The sequence below is a fragment of the Onychostruthus taczanowskii genome, unplaced genomic scaffold, assembly GCF_017590055.1.
Source record: "Onychostruthus taczanowskii isolate IOZ18803 unplaced genomic scaffold, ASM1759005v1 scaffold20, whole genome shotgun sequence".
NCBI lineage: Eukaryota > Metazoa > Chordata > Aves > Passeriformes > Passeridae > Onychostruthus > Onychostruthus taczanowskii.
Genome location: NW_024499240.1, coordinates 603,234 through 630,517, shown reverse-complemented (window position 1 = coordinate 630,517; position 27,284 = coordinate 603,234). Strand labels below are relative to the sequence as shown.

Genomic DNA, 27,284 nt, shown 5'->3' with positions numbered 1-27,284 from the left:
AAGTACTTTCTCAGTGTTTCTCTATTATGCATTTTGTGTTTTATATATACATGAGTGAAGTTATTTTTATGTGTTTATTTATATGCATAAATATAGTATACATAAGTTACAGGATAAGTATTGCTTCTATAGCTAATTAGAACTTCTTTCCTTCTACAAGGTGAACATTTTTCTTGTATTGGAAAATTCTTGGATAATTAATTAAAGTTAAAATTTTCCAAGAAACCTGTAGACATTAAATAAATATTTTCATTTCTTGCCTTTGGGAAACTTTTATTAGGTTAATAGGGAGTAATGTATTTTATCAAGTCCAGGCTTGAGTCTGAAACTAAATTATAGTGTTTGTGTCATGTGAGACAAAAAAAAAAAAAAAATTAGATTTCTTTGATGTAGATCAAATAATCCAGAACTTCTGAAAACTCTCTAAGAGATATTTTTGGAATCATTTGGAAAACCTCTTGTTCAGTCTGGCTTTTTGGTGATACTCATTGTTATATATGCTTGTATTTTGTCAGCCTGTGCAGAAAGGATATCAGAATTAAAAAGATACCAAGACTTAGGAATTTTTAGTCCTGGTTGCTTGCTGCAGAGGCCATTGGCCTAATTTGTGGATATGAATTAGAGACCTTGATGAGAAAATGAAAAGAAATTACCTGTTCGACATTAACCAAACATCATCTTGCAGACAGCTGCTAAAAAAGTTCTTTCAAAAGATATTTTGTAGTAATTGCACATCTGAGTCATTCAGTGTGGCTGTGTCCAAGGTGACAGTCGGGGCTGGCACATCCTCACTGCAGGTGAACTGTCCCAGGCCAGCAGGGGCTCTCCAGCCCTCTGCCCAGTCTGTCAAGTCTAGATCTGACAGCATGAGTGCACAAACCTGCTCAGGATTTTGGATACATTCTCAGTAGCCATCACAGCTATGCTGGTATTGGCTCCTGTTTGGAACTTGGAGACAATTAAATAAGAGCCAGGTGCATCATTTAGTGGAGATGATGTGTATAAGCTAAAAGCTGCCAAGTCAGTTTGGGTCATGCAGTCAGGCAGGTTTATATTTGAGTTTATTACCCTTAAACTGTACAGACAGCTCTGAATCCTCTCTTAAGAGTGGCATTAACCTTTGCTGCATGCAGCATGGACACTAAGGATTCAATTATGAATGATAGTGAGTCAGTCCTTCTGCTTCTCTCAAGACAAGAGAGGTACTTGAGGCAGCTTGGACAGCTACAATATAATTTCTGAGTAAATAACAGTATTATTTTCAGTTTGGCACTGGCTTTGGTCTCACAGTGCATAAAATGTTAATTGAGCTTGACTTTACCTTTCTGAAATTATGTATTCTTAGAAAACATCTTCTCCATTGTTCACACATGGGAAAGCAAGCCAGAGCAGTGAAAAGAGGAAAGGCAAGAAATATGATTTGAGAAAAAGCAAGAAATGTGCTTAAAAAAAAAAAATCACAAACATGGGAATCTGGTTGAGTGTTTAATTTATGTAAATTATTCTTTATTTTCAAAGGATGGAGTCAACAGAAAAATGTGAAGCAGTGATTGCTCATTTTAATGGAAAATTCATAAAGACACCAGCAGGAGTTTCTGGTATGTTGCATATATTTCTTACAAGATGTATGAATGGGTTAGTGCTCACATGGTGGAAGCCTGTTACACTGATTGTTGTATCTGGCTTCTCATTTAGAGGCAGGCTTATTAAAATTAAACTCTGTCTTTTTGGATGGCTGTAATGCTTGCTTGGAACACAGTATATTGCTTTTCTGTTGTAAACCTTTTCTGGGAATCTAGTAGTGTTCTCTCCTAGCAGAGAAACAAGCAGCTAAGATGCCAGCTATGTACAAATTTACATCCCATGTAATCCCAATTGAAGTGAGGAAATAAATATCTATCTGAACGGAATTTGGCTGCTTTTCCATGGACTGGGCTTTTTTCAGAGACAAAAGTGGGCTGGTTTTGTCATCTGTTGATGATTTTTTGAAGCATTTTTAAAAAAATATTTGCTTAGAAAAAAATGGAATCTGCAGCAGCGCCTGGCATGATCATTCACTGGGGAGCTGCAGCTCTCAAGTCAATGTAGATTTTAAAATCCTTCTGGAAAATGGAAGGAGGTCAGCATAGAATGCTTCTTCTAGAAATATTGTGCAAGGCAGAATTCAGAGAAGGCCTAGTAAAATTTTGTTGTCACACCAAGTTCCTCATCAGTTTGTCTGCTTTGTCAGAACTGTTTCTAAGAGACAAAATGTATATTCCATGAATACTGAAAAATGAGGAGAGGAAATTCAATGCTGCTGAGTAAAATAGAAAGTAAAGAGGACAATAAAGAAGGAAAGAATACATGCCTGACATTCCAGGCAGCTTTCAGTAGGCATTTTATTGAGAATCCCAAGTGGGAATTTTACAAATTACAGTGTTGATGTGGTTGGGGAAGCTGCCTTTATCCCACTGGTGAAATGTTCTGTGCAGCCGGACCCTGTCACTGAGGAGGAGGAAAGTAGCCCTCGGCAGGCAGACAAGAATGTGGCTTGTTTAGTAAAACTCCAAACATGCCTCATCCCTGAAAGATTGCTCCAGTTTGAGGCAGTCTGTGCTGCTGTAAGGATGGAAAATGCTTCAGAGCACAGGAAACCACTCCCTTCAGCAAAACTAATCTAATGCAGTATTTTGACTTCCCTAGCCTTGCTTTTGCAGACCTTTTACACAGGAATTAATTGCTGATGTTATTATTTAGTTAAAACTTTGTTACCAAGCTTTGGCAAATGTAAGCAGATTGTTGCATTTGTTACTTTAGTAACATTATAATTTTTTCTTTGTTACATTTAGTAAAAATGTTACAGCTTATGTAGAAACAGACAGTAATGACACTAAAGAACTGCAACAGAAGCTCCTATTAGTGCATTTTAGTTTTTTAATTTTTATTTTCACTTGCATTCTCCTGTTCTCAATGAATGAGCCATCAAGCATGTCATTGCTAATCATGCTCTGTCCCCAGTGGGTCTTTGCTGAAGCTGGAGTTGTACCCTTACATGATGAGGTTCAACTAGGTTGAAATAAAAGCTTGCTGCATGGAATTGTAGGAATGATTTTTGCAGTCTGAAGGAAACATTTAATATAAAAATATGATGAATTAGGGACGAGAAATTTGCAGAGAACTGTCCATTTTCTGAAAGTGGAAACTAAACAGGGGTCTCAAGATATAATCCACCTCACAGGCTTGAACTTCTAGTACTTTGCAAAGCAGCTGTCCAGGCTCCCTGTCTAGAACAAGTAGAGAAAAACACAGCTCCAGAGACTGTCCTTGCTGTTACAAATGGTATCTAGCTCAGTCAATCAGAAATAGATAACTCCAAATGTTTGAAAGTCACATGGGTCTCACCCTCCATGATACTGAAAATGAGACAAATAATCAGGTGCATAAGGGAGTTGTGAGAACCTTGGTTTTTAAAGACCCTCAATTTCGTTGTACAGGCCACAGCCTCTGCTCTGTTTCTGTGCTGGTGCTGTGAAGTTTCATTGCTCCTTGCAGAGGTTTTTGTGGAGATCAAATTCTTCCCAGAGTTCCGTACCACATAGCAAGCACCTGACCAATAATGCAGCCTATTAGAGAATTCAGCTTACACATAATAGTACACTGCAGTCTGCCAAAACGTGGGGTGGGGTCATGAGGCAGCTGTGATTTTGGACTGCCTGCAGAGAGAAAACTGGATGACAGTAGGAAAGCTCTTGAACAAGCAAAGATTAGGAAACTGTTTTGAAATAGATTAGTGACCATTGGGATTATAAAGGATCAACTTCAAACACATGCAAAACAAAATCATAAAACCAGATCTATGTTTAAATTAAAACATTCTGTCCTAGAAACTTGGCTAAAATCAGCAAAGGGAGCTGGCTCTAAAAACACTGTTATCAGGATGAAGAGGGTATGAGAGATGGGCCTGTAATGAAATAGGTGTGGGAGGAAGAACATTTGTTCAACAAAAATATGCTTTCATAATGCAGCTTTGTTATTTTAACTAAGTTCGGGCTTAAATGGAAGAATGGGTTAAACAGTTATAGAAAGCATGAGTGAAACCTCCTCTGGAGCATGAGAAGACACAATGAATAAAACCTCTAAGAATCTGGGAAGGCCAGGGATTAACACAGGGTGGTGTCAAAAGTGTCAACTCCAGAGTTAGGTGAGTGACTGGGCATTGATGATGCTAAGCAAGCTAAACCCAGCTAAACCCTGGCTATTCAGGCTTTATTTAACTTAATGAAATATATTCAGTATTTAGTGTGTCCTTGTTTATCTTCATTAAAGAAGAAGAAAGGTTAGCTCAGAGAACAATTTGAAATGCACTGCAAGTTGATATAACCTGAAACTCCTAGAAGTGATGTGTTAGTTTCACCATTTGTTGTTGGGCTTTGATATTGTGTTAGCTGGTTGTGTTTTATGGACTATGACTTCCTCTCCATTTTGTCACTGAAAATCAAACTCAGAACTTTAATTTTTGTACTTTATTACCTTCTCAACTATGATATATAACTATTATATGATTGTTATAATTTTTAAGTAACTTCTGCATTTAGTTTCACTCTCCTCCTTAAAGAACTATTGTTTTCAGTGAAGAATGTAATATTTAAAGCTTTTCTAGTCTCATGTGAAATGTATGACGTGAATTGGAGGAAACAGACCAGACTGGTATCAAGAGCCAGGAGCCAGCAGAGGAGCAGTGAGAGCAGAGCAGCAGCAGCATACTTAGCCTTCCTGCTCTAAAGATGATACTCAGTGTTCACTGGCTGTTCATCTTGTGTGGGACCCATAGTGATTGTAGAAATTATCTTCTGGGCAAAATCTTGAAGGGCATCTCCTCCCCATCACAGTAGCCTGTAGCTGTGTGGTGATACAGAAGAATAGTTATATAAACAATTACTTAAAGCAGCTGTGCTGTGGAATATGTAAAGTATGTGTAAGTCTGAGTGTATTTGTCTCTCTTATATATAAAATGAAAAATATAGAAGTTTAAAAGCTACAGAAGTTTCATGCTTGTTCTATAGGCTTTATTGATTATTTAATATTTCTTTTACTGGTAAAGAACTTAGGTGATTTGGATTTAATGGGTGTAAGGTAAGGAGCATTTTTGCTGAGCAGCCCATGCCATTTTTACTTCAGTAATGGATGAAGTAAATGGCTGGTTATGGTGATGATGCAAAAATCAAAAGTTATCCATGACCCACCCCTCTCTTCCCACTTAGGATAAAGAGATTGGTTGCTCAGATTCCCTTTTAGGGGAGAAAATTGAGTGTGTAAAAGCCCTGCTCCTGCCTGTGTTCTTGACTAGACTGGGAAGAGGTCCACCAGGGATGATGCACACTGTGGTTTGAAATGATCTGGCCTTGGACATCTTGCTAGGGTGGGGAGGAGTGAAAATGGAGCCCTGAAGTAGCTGTGTTCTGTCAGTCATATTCTAGTGTTTCCTAGTTTCTTACCTTTACAAAGTATCCAGCACTGAAGATCTGTAGTGAATTTAAGCTACTTGACTAAAAATTCAATTTTTCTTTCAATTATCTTTCACAAATCCTTTAGAAAAAACACATAAACCACTGCTACAGGGTATTAAGGGCTGACAGTGCTGATGTTACTCCTTGTTGTCACACTGAAGGCAGAGGAACAGAAATGTCATTCTTTTGATCAAGACCCTGAGATTAGTTTAGCTGGGCAGAACGTGGTGCTGAGGTACCAGGAATGTAGGTTTGATCCCTGTATGGGCCATTCACTTAAGATTTGGACCTGGAAGGGACCCACAAAGATCATCAACTCTGAATATTTTCTGAAATCTGTGAATTAGAGGTTTTACTGCTCTAACTCCCATAATTTGCAATTGCTGCTTAGTTTTAAGAAGTGACATAGGATTAGAAGAGAAAAATGCTTCTTAAAACCACTCAAAATATCCTTCTGTCACAAATTATTAAACCTTGTATAAATTATTAAAGCAATGTAATCCTGAGCATTATGTTTAAGTGAAGACTAGGATGGTGAAGAATAATACTGAATTTCTCTTTAAACATATAAAGCTACCCTGATCTTGGGTTACTCAATTTCTTTTTTAATTCCCACAGCCTTTGGCAAAAGTTTCTAGCTGTACAGGCTTGCTCTATCATTAAAGTGATGTTTTAGTGTCATAATTCATTAAGTCCCATATGCTTTGCACTAGAAAATAAGCAATGAATCTAAAAGATGCAGTTTAACTGAAAACTGTATTAAAGTATTTTTAAACTATTTTGTTATATTTTTCAGTAACTGAAAGTAGGGTTTATTGAAAAGTTGATAAAATTAGCCATGTGAAGTCAAGGGTGCAAACTCAAGGTCCAACAAAGAACATCAGTTTTGTTTTTGCATTTATAATATCACCTGGTACAAATTTGGGTAGACACTGAACAAAGACAAACTGAATTCTAAGGTACAGATGTGTGCAAAGTGTCTACAACAAGGAAGAATTTACTGGACTAATATTACATTAACATCTCTCTTCCATAAAAACACTAGCCCTAGAGGAGAGTGATTCAGGGCAGGAGGAGATGGTCAGCACTTTGCACAGCCAGGTTCTAAAGCCCTGACCTGATGGTGAAGGCCAGGAAAGCTCGTGGTTCCAGATCCCCTCAGTAGCTGCCGCTCCACAGGCACCTGCAAACCCCTGGCAGGGCTGGTTGGCACTGCCTGTCAGAGGAGTGGACATGTGAAACGTGGTGTCCTAGCTGCAAAAGCTTAACTCCACTAGAAGTTGTAGCCTTTTACATCGGGTACCTCTCAGCTGTGAATGCAACTCTGAATATTTGTGCTCTGCCTTTGTCTTGCACATACATACAAGTCACTGAATGATTAATTATCTGCTTCATCATTGGGCCTGCATAGTTCCCAGCAATTAAACAATAAAAATGACTCTCCCTTCCTTCCTGTACTACAAAAGATTGCTTAACTAATCTGTGGGACTTGTGAGAGCTTTTGTTCAAATATGTATCTGTCACATGCATGCACTTATATGCAAGAGAGAATGTGTTGCATATTCATGAAAACTGTGAGAAAAAGTAAGCTGAGGAAATAAGGTTCAGATTTAATTTTGAAGAGGGTGAGGTTGATGTTCCTTCTTTGGTAGGAGGGAGATCAGTAGGTTGAGATGAACTCAGGAAGGTTTATCTGTTTCTCATGAGCCTCCCTCTGGTGACCATCAGTCATTGTGGTGGTGCAGGAATGAACACGGTGTTTTTCAGGTCATGTGTATGGAAGGAGCAGCCAAAAATTGCAGTTGGGCTTCCCACTGGAGCTGTCCCCACTGTCAGCATTCAGATCTTGAAGCAGAATCAGGGAAGGCAAATGCTGTGCAGCCTGCTCACAGGAGTGCTGTATTAAATAGATGGTCTGCATGGGGTTTTTTAGTGTGGGTTGGAGCGTTCCCAGTGTTTGGCGCCTTTGATGGGTGCAGTGAGGAGGAAAGGAAGGTGGAAGGTCAGAGAAACAAGGGTTCCTATGGCTGGATCTGTGTTCAGGAAGATGGAGCACTAACCTCTAGTAGGTCACAAATTGATAGCTTTTTAAATGTTGGGCTTCTTCGTTGATGCAGGTTTTGGATATGATGTATGCAAAATCCTGTACATGTGGATAATTCTGACTCCATTTTTTCTTCCTCTTTAAGTTTGTCAGAGAATTTTTGCAATGCAATACAGAAGATGTTTAGTCATCTAAAATGTAGCTGGTTTGAGTTATCAACTGACAAAAAATTCAGATTTATTCTTATAATAGGTTTTTATGAACATTTTATTCAAGAAGTTGGACAGGTTTACTCTGCTTTTTCTTTTTTTTTTTTAAGAAAAGATCTTTACGTTGAGACAATGATGGGAAATGCAAGCACAAATTAGGCTTTCAAAAAAGTTTTTTATAATTCATTGTAGGGATTTTTAATGAAAGCATAATGCAGCTTTAAATAAAGCATTTACTACCTGTGAGGCTATGATACAGAATGTCAGGGCCAAAAATCTTTTTCTGATGTCTTTCTGTACTGTTCTCATGCCAGAGAAATTTAATTTTGAAATTAAATTTTGATTTTTCATCCAAAATTTTATAGTGCATATTTTGGAAGTCACATATGCTCCTCACAAAACTAGATTTTTTTTTTAGATAATGTAAAAGTAGACAAAGATATTCAACTTGGGGAAGAGCTTTTTTTCATTTAAGTCCATTAACTTCAGTATTTGGACCTCCTCTCTCAGAGAATGGATTTCTGGTTTCCACACTGTGTGAAACCAATCAAAATTGTTTCAGACCAGAACCTGAGAAATTCAGCCATATTGGCTAACATATTCTGAGATTACCTCCTATTATTTCAGCAGAACTGTATGCGGACTAAAATGCTGTGTGCTACGACCAAGGTTATTAGATATGGCTTTTATAAAGCAGCATCAAATCATCCATCACCGTATTGATATAGTACCTTTTTGCTCCAAATACGTTGAAAGAGAAGTTGCTCATAATAGAAGAGCCCAAAGCAAAACTCAATTTTGGTAATGCCAGAAATCCCCTCAGAAATACAAGGTTTTGAAGACAGTATCTTCCAGTATTTCTCCTACTTTTCAGTTTCTGTAATTTCCTTGCTCATTTACTCCATCGTCCATGGGTCTCCTATATTTTTCCAGTGCCATTAGCCTAACCTTCTCCTAGTTTATGATTATAGGGTTTTAATTACCATTCTCTGAAGGATAATACATTTTAAATTTATTCGGTTGTCATGTTTAATGTTGTAGTCTGACATTCTGTATAACAGCACCCAGGTAGGAGAGGTCCAGGTCTCTGACCTGTGTGGTCAGTGCTGGAGATGAGACAGGGAACCACACACCAGTTCTGTCTCCTTTTTTATAGAGAAGGCTGTCACAAGATGTGTCATGCAGGAAGTGGATATTTTTCCAGTAGAAACAGAGCTAGTGTTTTAGGTGTGACCTCCAAAGTCGGGGATGACTGGTCCATTAATGTTTGTTTTGTGCCAAAGTTTTAAAAGTCAAGCTCTTTGTGAGGTTACGCATCCCTGAGGGTTTTCAGTACTGATCATCTTTGCAAATGCAGACAGGGTGAAGAGACATCAGCACTCACCATGGTTATATTAATAGATTTTGTTGAAAATTTTTCTTAGGGTTGTTTTTTTGCAGGTGGCCTTCCCACCCCATGTGTTTACGCGGCATTTGGAAACTTGTATGTTTTCGGGTCCAGCCATGTCTCATGAAGATGTTTCCAAACAGAGAGTGACTGGAGGAGTGTCATGGTAAAGCTTAGACAGCTCATGTGTCAGGAATTATTGGCAGAGAAGCGTTTACATCCAAGTCATAACAGTGCTTCCACCCTGTGATTAGGGAGGGTGTGGTGTGATGCAGCAGAGCTGTGCTTCAGCCACAGGTACTTGGAAATGTGGAAACTAAGAACAGGGAAAGAAGGAATGCTATGCAAACCTTTTCATTGCTTCAATTCTGACATTAAAAATTGAAGTCATGCTCAGGATTATGTTAGGAAAAATAATAATAACAATAACAAGAAAAAATAATAAAGTATGGCGATGCTGTTTCATGGCAGTATGCAAAAAAACCCCAAAAGGACAATCTTGAAGAATTTCTGGTTGCATTGGGTGTTCTTTATAGAGCAGGGATAACATGGGAATGGACAATTGTGGCATTTTCTCGATGCAAGGCCTCAGGACATAAAGGTGCCTCTTCTGGATAAGTAAAACACTGTAAGTTTTAGGACATTACTGAAACCTCCAAGTGGTGGAGAGAATGTATTACACACCTCTGGCCAGCTTTTTTCTCCATTCTCCTTAGATATACTTCCAAAGAGACAAAGCTCAGAATTCAGATGGCAGTTTTTGTTGAACCCAGACCAAGAGACACATACTCAGGATATACAGACCATGTTTCCTTCCAGCAGGTTTTACAGCAGTAGTTTAAAATCAAATTGATAAGGCATTCCAGATGCTCTGCGTGTGGCAGCTGTCTTTGTGCTGTGCTGAACGGCTGTTGATGGTGTAGTACAGCTCTGTGTTATTGAAGTGTCATATTCGGAATAAAACTTAAAACCATACCTCATTTGGAGAGTTGAACACCTCTGTATCAATGCTACTTCAACTCATTTTTCTTCTTTCTTCTCAGTTCCTGCAGAACCTTTATTGTGCAAGTTTGCTGATGGAGGACAGAAGAAGAGGCAGAATCAGAATAAATACATACAGAATGGAAGAGCATGGCACAGAGAAGGCGAGGTGAGACTTGTAAGTCCTCCCTTCAAGCTTTAGTGTGGGTGTGCAATAATGAATGCTTAGGAAAATGATAGGCATTGAGACTTCTTGGCTTGGGTCTTTGGCATATTAAAAATGTGCAAGCAACTCTCACCTGACAGTTTGTGTCTCTATAAAAAAAATACTTAACCACATCTTTCTTCTGAGGAGAAAAGGCAAAATTTGAAATGCCGAGTCCTGTCTCATTGAAGTGAACAATAAAATCTCCTTCAACTTGGTCATAATACAAACTTCAGCTTTCTCATATTATTAAACTATCAGAAACATAACTGTGCTTACATGCAGAAATAATCCTTTGATCTATGCAACACTAAAATGCACATCACTTTCACAAGATTAAAATGGTATGCCAGTGCCATGTAGCATTATTATTTTTAGTCAACAGTTGTTTTAAACTTTAATGTTCAAGGTAATAGTTTCATGTTACTGTGGCTAGCAAGCTTAGACACCTCATTTATATTACACAGGAAAATTCAAATGTGCCTTCTGAAAAACTGCACTCCCCATTCAGTCTTATAGGTCATAGATTGTAGGCAACACCCTAACACAATCATCTGCATGCCCTGAATCTCAAACACACACGTACTTTTAGCCAGGTGTTTAATAGATTGCATTTTGTTCCTCATAATTGGAACATGGAAACTTGTATTCACAAACAATATTGCTGATTTGCTTCACTGTATAATTACTTCTGTCAATTAAACTTTCCCTAAGTTTTGGTAATAAATTATTTCAATACAAATTTTTAGTTAAAAATGAGACAACTAAAGAAAGAATAAGAGAAATAATTTACAATTAAAATTAATTTTGTCTACTCTTTATTTTCCACTTTTTTTTTAAAGGCTGGAATGACACTCACATATGATCCAACCACAGCTGCTTTACAGAATGGGTATGTTGAGTAATGGCATACAAAGAAAAAAAATATGTTTGCATTATGAAAAATGCACTAAACTAGCATTTAATAAATATTTCTGCATTTTCTAGATTTTATCCATCACCCTACAGTATTACAGCAAACAGAATGATCACTCAGACATCTATTACGCCATATATTGCTTCTCCAGTTTCTACATACCAGGTTTGTATTTAGAGCTTGGCAGCTGAAATGGTTCATTGGAGCTTATGCTTATTTATCAATTGTTACATCTGGCTTGATGAGGTCTCCAATAATGCTACATTTTAATGAGGTGGCCTCCTTGCACTGTACAGCATGGAAGTGACAGCCTGAAAACCTGAGTGTGTGTTTCAGGAAGCACAGTGCTTTAATGAGACCCTGGTGTCTTGCAAAATCAAGTCTCTGACTTGTGCTGATGGCTGAGGGATTTGTAGACACTTCTGCATTTCACGGGAGATTTTTCATTTTCTCTCAGTCAAATTCTTTTAATGTCACCAGTATATTTGAAGTAATTATTCTTTATTTAAAGCCTTATTGGATTAATTAAATTCATTTTTAAAGATGGTTTTTTCATGCATTTTGATCTTTTCTCTGGTGGTTTTTTTTTTTTTTTCTCAGAAAGCCCCACACAATATCTTATGTAGTTGTACTAAGAAGGATACAGAAACATTTTTGGCATTAGAGAAGGAAATTTGAAAAAAAGAGCTCCGGGTTCAAATTACTTTAGGATTCAAATTCAGTGTTTTTGTATTAGGAGTAAAGAATTTAATAGCCTAGGACAGTATTTCTAAACCAAAGTCTACTTTATTTTGAATGATAAATTAAAATATAAATTGTGGACATTTTTGGTCCAAAGCTTTCTGAAGAGGGATTTTGATAGGTGCCATCTTGAATCCTCATAAGGGATATTGATATACAATTCAACACACTGGGAAATTATATGGAACAGTTTTAGCACTTCGATATAGATCTCTTAGGAGTCCTCAATTTTAGGGCATCGTACATGTCAGATTACAAACAACTTGCTTTAAATACAACTAGTGTGGAAGTCTCAGATGTGTTCTCTGGAATTTCTGCTTGAGACATGCCAATTATGGCAGTGTACTCTAAATGATGGGCTTTTTTTGGCATTTTACTGTTTAACACATAGATGAAGTGAGCAGCAGCGATTCAGGTCATAAATAACCCAAACTAATTAAATTTAGAGAATTCTTACCTCTGTGTTTCAGGGGAAGAAGAGGCTGTTTGCTTTCTAGTGAGACAGACATGCTGAGCTTTCTGATGTGCTCTGTGTATGAATGGGTGTGCAAGGGGGAGGAAGAAGGCTGACAGAGGCACTGTGGGCCATTTCATCAACTGCCTCCTGCAGAAATGTCCATGTCGCCTTCAATTCCAAGTGAGGAGGATGAGGAAGAATTGTCTAATATTAGTCTGGAGATCTAATGCCATCTTGCACGAGCAAAGTATTGTGTAGGAGTTAAAACAGTGTTCTGTGGCGTGAAAGGCAGCTGGATTATTTTAATATTAATTTCTGAGGAAACATGCAACACAATGTTTACTCTCAGCAGACAGTGCTAGACTGTATTTTTCAGTGTACTGAATCATTCTGCTTGCTACTGCATTACCTCAGAAATTACAGTAAGTTCTTACCCAGGAAAATATTTCAGTAAAATTAACTGCTATTCTTTATTAAAATATAAATTATTTATCAATATAAGACTCTCTGATATTCAGAATCCAAGTAAAAATTGGAAGTTGGCATGGAAACATACTACTTAGCAATATGGTATTATTTTTTGGGCTTATTGAGATAGACAGACCACAATCCATTATGTTTCCAGAAATGTAGTTACCAGTATTTCAATATACATGGCATGGAGCTTAAATTATTGTGGATGGAGTTATTAATATCATTATGCTTGAAGTGACACAGTAATTGGAATTGAAAATTAAATTGAAGTATTCTGTAATGGGGAGGAAGGAGGTTCGTGGCCAGAAGAGTTTCACAATTTGAGTATTAGTCACATCTTCATTACTGATCCCTTCTCACTGAAACCTGCAGCTTTCTGTCTTCTACACCACAGGACGTATAACACAAGCAAAGGTTTTGGGTTTTTTTTCTTTGTGGCATGGTATAACCTGCTGCTAAGATTTATTCTTATTCAGGTAAACAAATTTAATAAAGTTTTGGCTAGTGTTTGTTCCTGCAACCCCAAATACCCAAATGACTGCACTGAGCCAGTTACTATCACAGTGCAGATTAGCCAAAGCTTTAGTCAGGCTGTACCGGTATTTTTGCCATTAAGATATCGCCTGAGGAAAGGGAGTGTTCCAGTCTTTTCCATTCCATTTTTGAACTCCTGTTTGCTCTTTTCCTGACTGAAAAACAAAAAAAAGACAAAACCCAACTCTGGTTTGAAACTAAGAACCAAAAGGAGGCAAGAAATATTTCCATCTTCCAGAAAATACCTCACCTGGATTTTTTTCAAGGCTGTGTGTTTACCTGTCCTGTTCACAGAATCTGGGGATGATGGCAGAAACATTTAAAAGGCTTTAAATGTCCAGCAGCAGTGGTGAGCCTGCTCTGTGTGCGGTGCAGGCCAGGTTCCTGCCTTACCCAACACACCTACACCAGGTGGGGAGGAAACATTTTTGTCCTTTCCTTTAGTATTTCTTGCACGCTTTTTCGGAGAGCTGTTGCAACCAGCTCTTTTTCACCAGGATAACAACGTAACCTTTACTCTCCCTTTTTATATTTCACTTTGTCATGCAAAGTTAGGCATTCTACTGCAATTGAGGTATTTGGGCCATCACCTATTTTGGAGAGAAAATATTCTTGTTGCAGGAGCAGGGACTCTCATCAGAACCTCCTCCTCTTCCTGTGTTTTGGGAATAACACACCACAACGTCTCAGAGAACAGCACTCCTAAATCTTCTTTTTTTCTGGAACAAGATTACAGCAGAATTCCTGATTGTTTTTTCAGTTGTGAAAATACAATAATTTATTTTAATCAGATCACACTAGAAGGCAAATGGTGCTATACTTTCTAAGGTCCCAATTACTTTTCCACAAATGAATTTCTGAGACAGAAGGAGCTTCCTTTTTCAACGTAGCAGAAATCTGCCATTCATCTATTTGACCCCTTTCACTGTACATGATAGTTTCTGAAACCTGCACTAAAAACATTGTCTTCTGTTCTGAAAGGTGTATGTGATATATGGTCTCCAAATCTTGTCTCTGATTTACAGGTTACAATGAACACATTTTTCATAGGAATCAATGTTGTTCCAGAGAGGGACTAATTGGGTTAAAAAGTCAATAAATAAGGGAGGAGGCATGTTAACATTATTTAAGTTATTACTATATCTAAGTTGGAGTAATGTGTAAAATTAAAAATAAAGTGTCAATTTTGTTCTAGGTTCAGAGTCCTTCTTGGATGCAGCCTCAACCATATATAATGCAGCACCCAGTAAGTTTTTATGCTTCTCCATTGTTGTGTTTATTTATTATATAATCACTTTACATACTTTAAACCACAGGAAGTATGCCAATTCCTGACCAATTACTTCCATGGATCAAAATGAAAAGTGGAACAAAGACAGTAACCTGAAATGGGCCCTGATTTTATTAGGAAAAAAAAAAAAGAAAGCTACCTTTAGAGTATCAGTGTGATGAGGACCATTAGAGAAGACTTCCAAGAGGAAACTTAGTGTTGTTGGGGTTTTTTTGTTTTATTTTATTTTACTTGAAATGGATAGCACTTTGCAAATGCCAAATGCTTTACATACTGTCTACCTTTCAGGAGCTGAAATTGGAGACCCAGTGTTTTAGAATAGGTCTGCAATAGTTCAGACTGGATAATTTGTGAAAGACAGATGGATGTAGTGATATGAATGACATTATGGGCACTCACTAGAGAAAACCTGCATAGCTTGTTCTGGCTTCACTCATGAGTAATGCTGGTCTCCCTGCACTTCTGGCTGTGGCATCTGCACCAGACTGTCAGGCATTCTAATCTCTGCTCTCCTGCGATATTTTGCTTCTTGTCTGTGTCATTTGCCAATTAAATACCATTACATCTGAGACCTACTGGGTTTCTTGAGATGAGCATTACTAATAATAAGAGGCACTTCAATACATGCACTCCCATAGTTAACAAACAGGTCTGTTTCCAGATGCAGAAAGGATATGGACTTCAATTAACCTCTCCATGCATATTATAGAATGTAAGTCTTCTTGGCAGAACATTTTCTTCTTGGGCATGTAGAGAAGGTGATGTTGAACAGAGCATCCTCTCACACACTTAATTGTTGTTGTATTTGGGGTTTTTGATGTTAAATACACATACACAGAGTAGGTTTTAACTTCCTTCTCTAGCAATACAGATTTTCATAAAACAACATCCTGCAAATAATGCTGTGAAAGACAAAAGTTGATATGTTACAATGGTGTATTAGTTTAGGTGTGTTAGTTTCACAGGTACACAAGATGAGATTTCACAGTTGAAAATAAAGACCTAGATTCTAGACTGAAGTTCAGTTTTGGCCTGTGCAAAGACAGGTGCTGTCTTGCTCATTTGCTTTTCAGAGAAGCCTGCAGTCTACAGACAGGAAATTCTTTCAGTGTTTGATGTGCCTGTGACTCATTTCATCTACACTGATCACATGGTTGTTTTTCCAAGTATATTCCATACTTCTTTTTTTTTCTTTTTTTTTTTTTTTTCATTTTAAGGATTAGTTATTGATTCAAAGTACTTGCTTTCAGTACACTGCAATTATTTCTGTTCATTTTGAGCCTCCATTAGTTTTGATCAACACCTTCTGCAAGAATAAGTCATACAAAGTATTTGGGAATGTGTTTTTATGGAACGTGATTGGTAAAATGAAATTTCTTTATAATCCTCCATTTCAGTTAACTCTGAAAACCTGTGTGCTGTCCACATTTAGCAATCTAAAGTGTTTAGAAGTTTAGAGTATAATTTTTATGAACCTAACAAAATGGTACATAAGCAATAGAAATGTCATCAAGAGCAGCTGGTATTTAGACAAAGAATCAGCATTGCTAAGTCACTGTTCTGAAATGTGTGTGCTAATGAAAGCAGCCACTAAGAAGGCTGTCTTGTGTGTGAACATCGTGTGTGATGGGTAGGAACTCAAATGTTCCTCCTCCAAAGCTGCTATTCCTAAAGATGATATAAAAGTTTCTTCCTGAAGCATGAAATTCCAGAGCTTAAGCTCAGTGAATCTGTACCAGGTAACTTGTGCAAATTTTTGCTTTCAAGTCAGCATCTGGTTAAACTCATATTTTCCAAAGCATTTTGAGCAGGTCTCTCAAGTGTATTGCACATCAGTTGAATGTCCAACAGGAAGTCAAAGCAGGTCTTCTACCTTGAGCATCTACAGATGCTCAAATAAAATATTCAGAATGCCCCAGACTTGTTTTTCGACTCAGTGACTGGGATTAAGGACAGTTCTTGTGGTACACCCCCTCAGAAGGACAGCCCATACTTAGACTCTCAAATCAAAAATTAAATCTGAGTGCTGCAACCATTTCTTTGTTTCTCTGTTTTAACAGGGTGCTGTTCTGACTCCCTCCATGGACCACACCATGTCACTACAGCCTGCATCCATGATAAGCCCTCTGACACAGCAGATGAGTCACCTTTCATTAGGCAGTACTGGAACAGTATGTAGCAATTTGATACCAAATAGAACCTACCAAGTAGAAAATACTGCATGTAGATCACAGTATCCCTGCGCAGCTTGCATGTGGGAAAAAGTAATCCTAGAAGTCATTTTATGTCTAGTAAATTATTAGGAACTGTCTCCATTTTAAAATTATATTCAGCAGCTTCAGTCCATTAGCTGATCAGAAATTGGAAATTATTAAATAAAAATAGACCAAAACAAATGAAAGGCATCCAGGAGGTAACTTCAGGGTTGCATCCAAAATATTAAAAATACTTGGTTTTACTCTTTATATTCCTTTCTGCAACTCTAATCTCTTGAAGTGTGGAACAGAAGTTAAATCAGAAGAGATTCAGACTTGCCTCTAAACTTCAAGACCCTTCTTTTCAAATCAGATGGAGTTAAAAAAAGAAAATATGGTGACTGAGGTTAACAGAGAAGGAAAAGTCCTTTACATAGTCTTTGAAGTCTAAATTTAAATTTTCTCAAAATAGATAAATGACTTTTCTGGAAAGCCTATTGATTTCAGACACAAAAGTCTTTCTCTCATGTATATTGCTTTAGGGAAGCAGTCAATATCTGTTAAGCAATACCATGACAGGTATTTTGAATACTTTTATATTGGGCTTTCACTCACTGTAATGGTCTCTGTCTTTCTAGTACATGCCAGCCACAACAGCTATGCAAGGAGCCTACATCCCCCAGTACACACATGTCCAGACAGCAGCAGTTCCTGTTGAGGTCAGTATATTTTATAAAAGACCAGAGATGAGAAATATTAATACAATTTTTTTTTTTCTAGGAAAATGAGTGCTCAGAGGCAAATATTGTAACTGTGAATGTACTGTGAATGCCACATGTATTAAAACGATGAAATTTCATTATTCTCAACTAAAGAATTACCTGTACTTATGGTAATACATACTCAGAGCAATCTGCTCTATGAGCATAGCTCAGGCAAACCCTGTGTTTTGTCAAACATAACTCCAATAGTAACAAGCCAGGGAATGTCTTGTAGTTTTGATCTTTCACTTTGTTTACCTGTGTACAAAATTATTTGCCAGCAGACCTTGATTGTAGCTTTTTGCAAAGCATCCTGATTTGACCCTTGCATGTCTCAGGATACTCTGCATGTTTGTCTAATAAATCTCTCCATCGAACAGGAATTTATTTCTTTCATTGGAGAGCATATCATAAGTAAGCTAACAGGATACTGTGCATGTTTGTCTAATAAATCTCTCCATCGAACAGGAATTTATTTCTTTCATTGGAGAGCATAGCATAATTTATCTACTCCTTTGGCTTACCTTACAGCCTTTCATAGGTCAGTACTACTTTAACAGAGGAGCTAGACAAGGCATGCTGCAGCTCATGTATTCAGAATGAGTGCCATACAGTCTCTTCCAGAGCCTGTAAGAAAAAACCATTTCATTTCAAAGTCTGTTTATCCAAAAACTCCAGAATTTGTTTGATTAATTTTGGTGCATCTGCCTATGTGGATCAGAGGAGTTCTTTTGGTAATTACCTGATTGCTCTGTCTGCCAGAGCACTCTCAGCTGAATTAATTGCCTGATTTCTGGGGAGCCTAGTGGAAAGTCCCATCTACAATTCTTTGTGTTGCCTAGTGCCAACTCCATCACAGTTGTTATAGTGTTTCTGTGGTAAGTTGATATCATTCTTCTCCCTCCCCTTCAAAAGGAGAGGGACAGAATGCTCATTTACATCTACAGATAGAAAATATTCTAGCAGTTATTTCCTCTCACTGTTTATTTCTATAATGTCAAAAGTTTGAGGGTTTTTTTTTTCATTATCATCAAAGCATTTGAGGAAGTGCAAAGTTTGCATGATCATTTAATTCGTGTTTGCTGAAATATTCATGGAGGTAAAGTTAACACCTCAGATTTAGAATACCTCACTTGAGAAATGTGATGAAGATTTGAGATTTGAAGACTGTTAATTGCATGAGTCAAGTGGAAATAAAGAGTGCAGGTAATGCTGCTTGATTTTGTGTCTCATGGTTTGTCTTCCTTTTTATTTGCAGGAAGCCAGTGGTCAGCAACAGGTTACAGTAGAGACATCCAGTGACCATTCTCCATATACGTATCAGCAAAATAAGTAACTGTGAGGTAGGGGCTCATCCTGTCTCATCAAAGATGTGAATTCAAAGATGCTTTATTTCATAATTTACAGTACTCTGTATTGAACTTTTTTTAAAATGTCATATAAATAATACTGATGATACTATCTGGGGACAGTGAAGCTGATGTGAACGTGGCCAGAGTCAAAAGCCAGGGAAGAAAACCTGGGATCCAGAAATTAATTAATGAATTCTGAGTAATATTGTATTAATAATTTCTCTATACCATAACTGGATTATGTTGGATTTTAATTTGTTCATTTTAGCAGCGTGCTGTATACAGAACAACAATGAATTAATGCAAAAATACAAGAATCAAAATGCTAAAGGGAACTGTACTGATAGACATATCGTGCCTAGTTTTGTGGTGCATGTAAGAGTAGAAGCAGCTTGGTGGCTGACTTACAGACCACAGGCAGGGAGGCAGTCTGGTAGAAATCCTTGCTGTCCTTTTCTCCTGAAGACTTCCCTGCTCATCCTTTTTTCTAGAAAAAAAAGCAGTTTGGTGCAGAGTTTTGTCAATTTGTTTTTAATCCAAGTCCTCATTTGGCTTTAATTCCAGAGTTTTACTTTCATACTCCAGGTTTCCTCTGGTTCTGCTTGCATGGCCTTTTTTTACTAGCAAATTGTTAGTTTTACCTGAACTTACTTCATACAAAATTGTTTCACTTTCTGTACATTTCCGTCCTAAGAATGCTACTTGCACTAACTGTTCCCTTTTCCATGATCCATGTTTTAGAGTTCTAGAATTTAGTACTAGTCTTTTTTTTTTCTTTTTTTTTAGTGCTTTGTAAGCCAGGCAACTTGGCTACATAATTTTTTACATCACATTTTCTAAGACCTCACACTGAAAAATTCCATTCATCTGCAATAATGTGCTGGAGGCCATGTTAGAAGGGCTTTTCTTCAGCCCTTGTGGCATTTATTTGATACTGAAAAATCAAAATCAGTTATGTGCTACCATTGTGTGATATCTCTCTAAAATGTATTGATCCAACAAAACACACATTTTGGCATTAGCTTTGATCCTGCAGGTCAGCTGTGCTGTTTGACAGCAGTGCTCTCATCCCCATTGCTGGCATAAGAGATTCTTATGTGGAAAGACAGAAACAAACCAATGGGGAAACTTGGCAAATCCAACCGACGGCAGAGCCTGCGTAGCACAGCATGTGACCTGTGTTATTCCTGTAGTCGGGCCAAATGCTGGCATCTAGAGGAAGCCCACATCCTTGATTTGCTTCCAGGGCAGGCAGAAAGCAAAGCCACAGGCTCTTCTCGTTATCCATCTCCTGGTGTTAAAATCATGACTCCTGCACGTTTCCCATGCCAAGGCTGTTGCCTGGTGTTAACCGCTTTTCACGGAATTATTTGTTTTGCCTTAAGTCTTCCCTGTGGGCATGTAAAACCTCCTTACCAACAGAGATCTGTGGTAGCCAGCGAAGCGTAATCCTGCATGTCACATCCCCATCCTGCCTCTCTCTCCCAGCCTGTCAGTATCTTTCCCCATAGACTGAGGCCAGGCAGGAGGAACAGCCTTAAGTCTCCTGAAAGGATGAGTTGTTGTTGCCATCTGAGACACATTTTTGTATTGATGACTCTTTGTAGAATTCCAAGCTCTGTGAGCAATTCTGTGTGTTTGCTGTAAGTCAGTTCTTCACTTATTTTATTCTTCAGAGAGGCACTGTTACCTGTATTTATATGTAGTGGGAGCAAGTGAAGTCTGTGTCAGCAGAGGCTGTAGCAGTGGGCACATGGGGAAGGTTAATATTACCCAGCTGATTTCAGCCTCAGAGCATGGCATTTGGTATTTCTGTCCCTGGAACATGCTGGCACTTGTCTTGTTTCAGACAGGTGAAGGGGAGGGAATCAACAGTTATTTCATGCCCTAAATACAGGGAACACTGCAGTCTCTTGATTGTTGTGGCTTTGTCACTGTTGTCAAGCTGAAAATTCTTTCTAAATGCACATGCAGCACTTTTGGGAATGTCCTACTGAAAGTCAGTAACCATATTCCCATAATCTGAGGGGTAAATTGCAACTAGCACATTTGCATGAGTGGATGCAGTCAATCAGAAATACAGTGTTTTCCTCTGGCAGCTACATTTAATAACTTTATAGCTTCTTTTCAAAAAGTTGCTCCTATGTGAAAAATAGTCAAAAGGACTTGAAAAAAAACCCCAAACCTGTTTTATATACCTACAAATGTACAAGCCTTAAAATACCAAACTTTGCCTTGCTTTGAAAAATTTAAAAATTGTCTCAACTTCTATGTCATTAGCTGGGTATTTTTTTAAACCCATGTGGCAACATAAGCCAGCACGTTAAGAAGTCTGCCTTCAAATTTGATGAGCCCTGACTTGCTGTTCAGTATTGCCGTCAGGGAGGCGCAGTAGCTGTGTCTGTCTCCGCTGTCGTACGTAGCCGTAGCCTCGTTGAGGCTGCACCAAAAGAAAGTCATTGTTCCTTTTCCAGAGCCTTGGAGATGGCACAAGAGTAGCACATTCAACCACTTTTGGTCAGTTAAAAGGAACAACAACAGAACAGCAAAGAAGGGAAGAGCTTTGCGTGCAGCCTCACGGTGCCCATGGAGCTCTGTGTGCTGAGCAGTTGTTAGGGAGAGAGGGGGAAATGCAGCAGGGGCTCTGTCCTGGTGGAGAGCCTTGTCCTGGGAAGGGCCAAGCACCTGCAGTGCTGCCTGTGTTACCTCCCAGGTTTACACTCAGATTCATTTAGTCTTCTCACAGCTGTCTAAAATAGGAAATTAGTTTGTTTTGTGGACAGCTACGTTAGAAAAAAGGTGTGTGATTGTAACTGTGCTCTAGCTCTGACCTTTCTGTGTTACAGATGTCCAGTGTTGACCTGGCCTGGAGAAGGGTGCAAAGGCTGAAACAATCATGGATTTTACTGATCAATTGTGCTTTAGGAATTATTGACAGTTTTGCACAGGTTCTTGAAAATGTTATTTATAATGAAATCAACTAAAACTATTTTTGCTATAAGTTCTATAAGGTGCATAAGAAAAACCTTAAATTCATCTAGTAGCTGTTCCCATGAACAGGTTTATTTTAGTAAAAAAAAAAAGTTTTTATCAAGTGTTATGACGCAAAAAAAAAAAAAACCTTCAAATTTCTGGGTATGCACAGATGACCACGAAGACTTATTCACGTGCATGACAGAATTTGTGTTTTGGTTTATTTTTATTTTGTTTGTTTCTTTTTATCTTTTTTTTTTTTTTTTTTTTTTTTTTTTTTTTTTTTTTTTTTTTTTTTTTTTTTTTTTTTTTTTGTATGAAATGGATTTTCTGAAGTTTAAAATAGTAAAACATCTAAAATGATGTTCTGTGCTTGCAGTGTGTGAGTGTTGCTTTAGTGCAGTGTTGCAGTTATAGTGTCTGGTCTCTTAGCTTTCTGTTTTTCTTTTAATGTAGTGTGAAGTGTCTTATCCTTTTCTATAAATTCCAATTTGCCTTAAATCTTTCAATGCTGTAGCTGTTTCAGTAAGTAGTCCAAACTAATGGTGTAGAATGCTTTGACCAAATGAGCTGGTCTATTATGCCTTGTAAAACAGCAGCATAGGGCTTTTAAAGGTAGTCAATAAAAATTGCTGAAAATTTGGCTTTTTTAATGTGTAGTAAGTGTTTTTAATGATTTTTTCACATAATATGTAAGGTAGTGAAATGCAAGAGGGGAAAAAATGTTTTGTGTGAAACACATTTTCTGACTGGGGAAATTTTAATAGTATAAATTGTTTGTAAGGCCATATGCCAATAGTTCCCTCTGGTAGTTTGAATGACTTAGGAACTCTGCTGTATGATGCAATGTAAAATCTTTTTTTGCCTTTTTTCAGAAACTAACTTGATGTTCTAGTTTTAGCATAGGTAGAGTAGGGAGTTTGGGGTGGAGATATCACCGAATGTTTTTGTCCTTCCTTTATACTAATGATAGTGCTTTAGGATGAGGATTGTGCTGAGAGGTAGCAAACAGAAAAGTTGCTATTACAGCAAAATGGCAAAAGCTAAAGGACTCGTTTTCAAACATATGCTGAGATTTACCTAGAAACATAATTGATTGGGTACTAGCTCTCTATAGTAGGTAAATAAAAATAAAAAGACTTGGCACTTTTAAAAGGTAACTTTACCAAAGAACAAAGAGCCAGTAACCAATAATTCTGATTTGTCTCAGCATTGCGTCTTCTGTACTCTTTATTTTTGCCGGACCAGTTTGCGGTTAAGAGAATGTGCCTTTTTTGTACATTTGCATTTAGGTTTTATAATTTTAATTGATGTATGGACACAAAAGCATGAAGGAAGACTTGGATCCAAGCAGTGCCACACTTTACATCATCACTACAAGTGTTAAGTGTAAAGAAAACCAATTTTGAAACTATGAAATTCCTGATTCATAAATACACAGTTATTTGTACTTCACATATTAGATAATTCACTGCTACTAAAGCTTTTTATTACAATTGCATATGTTTTAAATTGAATGATAAATTAAGTTGTCTTCCAAAACTGTGTACTTCTCTGGTCAGCTGTATATGATCAGTTATCTACCTCAAAGTTTATTTCCTTTTGTATTGGGACAGGTTGCTGGCCCTCCCTGTTTCCACAGACCAAATCATCCTAGCTCGGGAGCTAGGGCTAAGCAGTTGTTTCTTTCAAGTATTTTTTAGTTTTTAAATTTTGTGTGAGTATTGGAGTATAGATGTCGGTGACATTTCATAGTTTCAAAAGTAAATTGCTGCTCTGAGAAGTGTAGATTCTAGTGAAATGCATAGTCATAAGAGATGTGTTTTTGTTTTTTCTTTTTTTAAAAAGTTGTGGTATTATTGGTTCTATGCTCCCTGGAATATTACTGCTTTGTAAAAGTCCAGACTTCCTGCAGCACCTTGCCTGTATTTGGTAACTTTCCAAACCTGGATCTCTCACTACTTGCTATTTTTGCATTAATTAAAAACTGCAGTATGATAGCTCTGTTAGAGGGAGGGAAGAGTTGCTGCCAGAAATGTCTGAACTAAGTGCCATACTCATTGTCTGGGTAAGATTTGGGAAATTTAACCTCTGTACATAAAGAAATAATCAGTTACTTAAACATCACATAGTAGACAGCCATTAAATTATAAAAAATTAATTTATGAAGAAAGACCTTTTGTACAGATTGAAAAAAAAAAAAGATTTTCATAGAGATATCTATATGATCAAGAGAGTTAATTTTTTATTTTTGTTTTACTAGTGCCACAAACTTGCCAGTGGTAACTTATTTGTCCGGTTCAAGATAACTCTGTAGTTTTGTTTCCTAGGACTTGTTGTTAAACGCCAAAAGACATTTTTGAACTGTAAATTTGATTAGATTGTTAGCTTTTTCTGTTTTATTTCTTTGAAAACTTTTGAATAAAAAAGATCCAAAAAAATGAAAATGCATCGTCTTTTTCCTTCGGCCCTTCCTTTATTGGGGGAAAACCCAAACAGGTTATGATAAAACTTATGCATTTATTTTGAGATGTTTGGAATTGCTTTCTGCATGACAGCCTGGGTTTTTTTCTCCTCTATCCTTCGTCAATACCAAATTTTAACTCTTTCACACCACACTATGACGTCATAATTCTTTCAAGCAAAACAGGAAAAGATATATGAAAAATATATTATGAGATGTCAGATTTGGATGCAAGAACTCTGTTCCGCTGTGTGTCAGCCCACACAGGGAGTTGTGTGTAACCAGGCTTGTGTGCTGTGGCTGTAAATGCCATTTTCCCGAGGTAAGGCTGGAGATGGAGGGTCACTTTGGTAGATCGTGGCACAGGACCACTGCCTTCAATGCTTTTGCCTTCCCATGTGTGCTGACATTGGCTGGAATACCCAGTTCTGGAGAGCAGAGATGACACTGCGCTGGGATTCAGGAGATCTCCAGTGCTGACCTTCCAGCTGCCATCTTTGAACCCTGCATTTCCTTAAAGGTGATCTCTGATTTTATTATCCCTTTGGCAGGATCAGTAGTGCTGGTGGTGTGTGTCAGGTAGAGGACTGCTCTGACCAAAGTAAGGCTTGGGAAAGCAAGAGGGGAAAAGTCAAGCTATTGCGTCTGCTCAGCCAAGTGCTTTACCAACTGCGTGGTCTGACATGGCTTTGGGTTGATGTGTGTGGCAGGAGGGGGCTCTGGCCGAGCCTTGGGGTGTGCCCAGCGGCACAGAGCGGGGCTGGGTGATCCAGAGGGCTCCTGCTCCTTCCTGTGGGAGCTGGACAGGCAAAGGGGAGGCTCGCTGACCCCAGACTGTGCTGCTCTGGAGAGCCCTCTCCATCCTGGGAGACAGTTCTTTCCATTGCTCACCTGGCTTTGAGGGATCCCAAGGGCTCTGCCAGCACTGTGGGAAGCTTGATTTACAGCTGCTTATGCAATGAAGACATCCTCAACAATTATAGCACTAATTGACCGCGGGGAATGGCCTGAAGCTGTGTCAGGGGAGGTTTAGGTTGGATACTAGAAAAAGGTTCTTCACCCAGAGTGTGGCTGGGCCCTGGAACAGTCTCCCTGGGAAGTGGCCACAGCACCAGCCGGACAGAGTTCAGGAAGCGTTTGGACAGTGCTCTTGGGCACATGGTGTGACTCTTGGAAATGGTGCTGTGCAGGGCAGGGAGTTGGACTCAATGATCCCTTCAAAATCAGCATATTGTGTGATAAATGGAGATTAAAAAAATCACACTGTGCTACTAAACATTCAATTCCTGTAACTAAAAAAAATACCATTTAGCCATTTGGGGAGTCATTTAAATATTGGCCCAGTATGTTGCCTGTCCCAAATGCAACACATGAGAAGATGAATACAGAAAAGTTTAAAAGGGTTTTGTTATATTATTCATGTTCATCACCATACTGAATTAATCTCAGATTAATAAGCACACTTTTTAAATTAAGTATGAATACACCTCGCAAGTGTTGTTTGTAAGTAGAATAATACAGGCTGGAAATATTTTTTGCTCTTACTTCTCTATTTGCTTTTCTAATTATTCCTATGATAAACTTAGCTCTCTTAGTATATTTGATAAGAAAGAATGCTTTTTTCAGGTTGGAATCTTTTGCCTGATCTAATAAGGGTGTGTGTGTCATTCCTATCAGGCAATATGCAGTAATACAATGTCTTTACATAATATACTTTTATTGTATATAATAAAAGTCATTACCAACTAGTTTGCTCAACATTGACTCCATCCTCTTGCACACAACCTGTTTTGAACCCTACTTGCAAACGTGCTGTTAATAATGTTTTTTACCTGTTAACAAATATGGGTAAGTATCAGATTCATGTGGGATGACTGTGTACCAATATAAATAATTTGTGCAAGATCATGCACCAACCCTGTTGTTTTTTGGTTGTTAGTGATTGCAAAGTTACCTTTCTTTAGGCACTGAACATATTTTTTTATCTTTCTCCGTTTTCTAAATTAGCTACTCTGGGCAGGTGCAGGACAAGTGCAAGCAATGCATTAACAAGGAGTATAACCAAGTGCTGTTGAGCACTGAGCCTTGCTAATGACTGCATGTATTGGGCTAGAGCAGAGTAAGTCGAAGTGGTTTAAAGCACTTTGCTGGTACTGTGTGTTAGCTTTTCAGGGGGAAAAATTAGTAAGTGCGGTTTTGCTCTCCCCTTCTAGATTTAATTTATGCCATGGTACCTCCACCATACCAGAAAGTCATGATTGACCTAATCTTCCACAGAAACATTGTATCAGAAATGCCTTTTATGTGCCAGAATATTTGGATGGGTTTGTACTCCTACTCCTCCTGTGCACACTTCACTGCACTTGTTCCTTTTGCTGTAGTCGACTGCTCCAAAATTTTTTCTGAACTTCCACATGTGTTGGAATAAGATCATCTGTCCTGTCCAGCAGTGCCTTCTTGTGAAAGCCAGTGTGTTTGGTGGCATTTAAGACGTGTTACCTTCCAAACACTTGCCACACTGACGTACTCTTTCAACTGTGAAAGATCATCTGTATCGTTCCCCCGCCAACAAATTCTGGCTTTGATTAACCCAAACAAATCTGAGGCTTTTGGCTTTCAGACTCAGTCCAATAATTCTCTCCAGAATAGGGGTTAGGATATACAAAACCTATTCTGTTTGGCAACTTCTCTTTCAGTGACTAAGAAAAGCCAAGCTGATGTCAGAACAGCAAAGATTTACCGTGCAGTGATCAGAGGGAGGGTGTAAAAGCCTGCATGTGGAATGAGTCAGTCTTTCCTTTTCAGGACAGC

At 38.1% G+C, this 27,284-nt stretch overlaps 1 protein-coding gene across 3 annotated transcripts in view; it reads left to right on the top strand.

The window, feature by feature from the left end:
* Positions 1-24,456, top strand: part of RBMS1 (RNA binding motif single stranded interacting protein 1) — a 142,290-nt gene extending 117,834 nt beyond the window's left edge. For 2 of the 3 annotated variants that reach the window (XM_041403283.1, XM_041403285.1), the window contains exons 6-14: positions 1,519-1,598; positions 10,173-10,288; positions 11,158-11,207; positions 11,303-11,396; positions 14,633-14,683; positions 16,789-16,899; positions 17,562-17,642; positions 18,943-19,027; positions 21,883-24,456. In XM_041403283.1, coding sequence (XP_041259217.1) covers positions 1,519-1,598; positions 10,173-10,288; positions 11,158-11,207; positions 11,303-11,396; positions 14,633-14,683; positions 16,789-16,899; positions 17,562-17,642; positions 18,943-19,020 — 661 coding nt within the window. In that variant the 3' untranslated portion in view covers positions 19,021-19,027; positions 21,883-24,456. The remainder of the gene's footprint in view (positions 1-1,518; positions 1,599-10,172; positions 10,289-11,157; positions 11,208-11,302; positions 11,397-14,632; positions 14,684-16,788; positions 16,900-17,561; positions 17,643-18,942; positions 19,028-21,882) is intronic. The other variant, XM_041403284.1, reaches the window with a different exon arrangement.
* Positions 24,457-27,284: the final 2,828 nt, after the last annotated feature.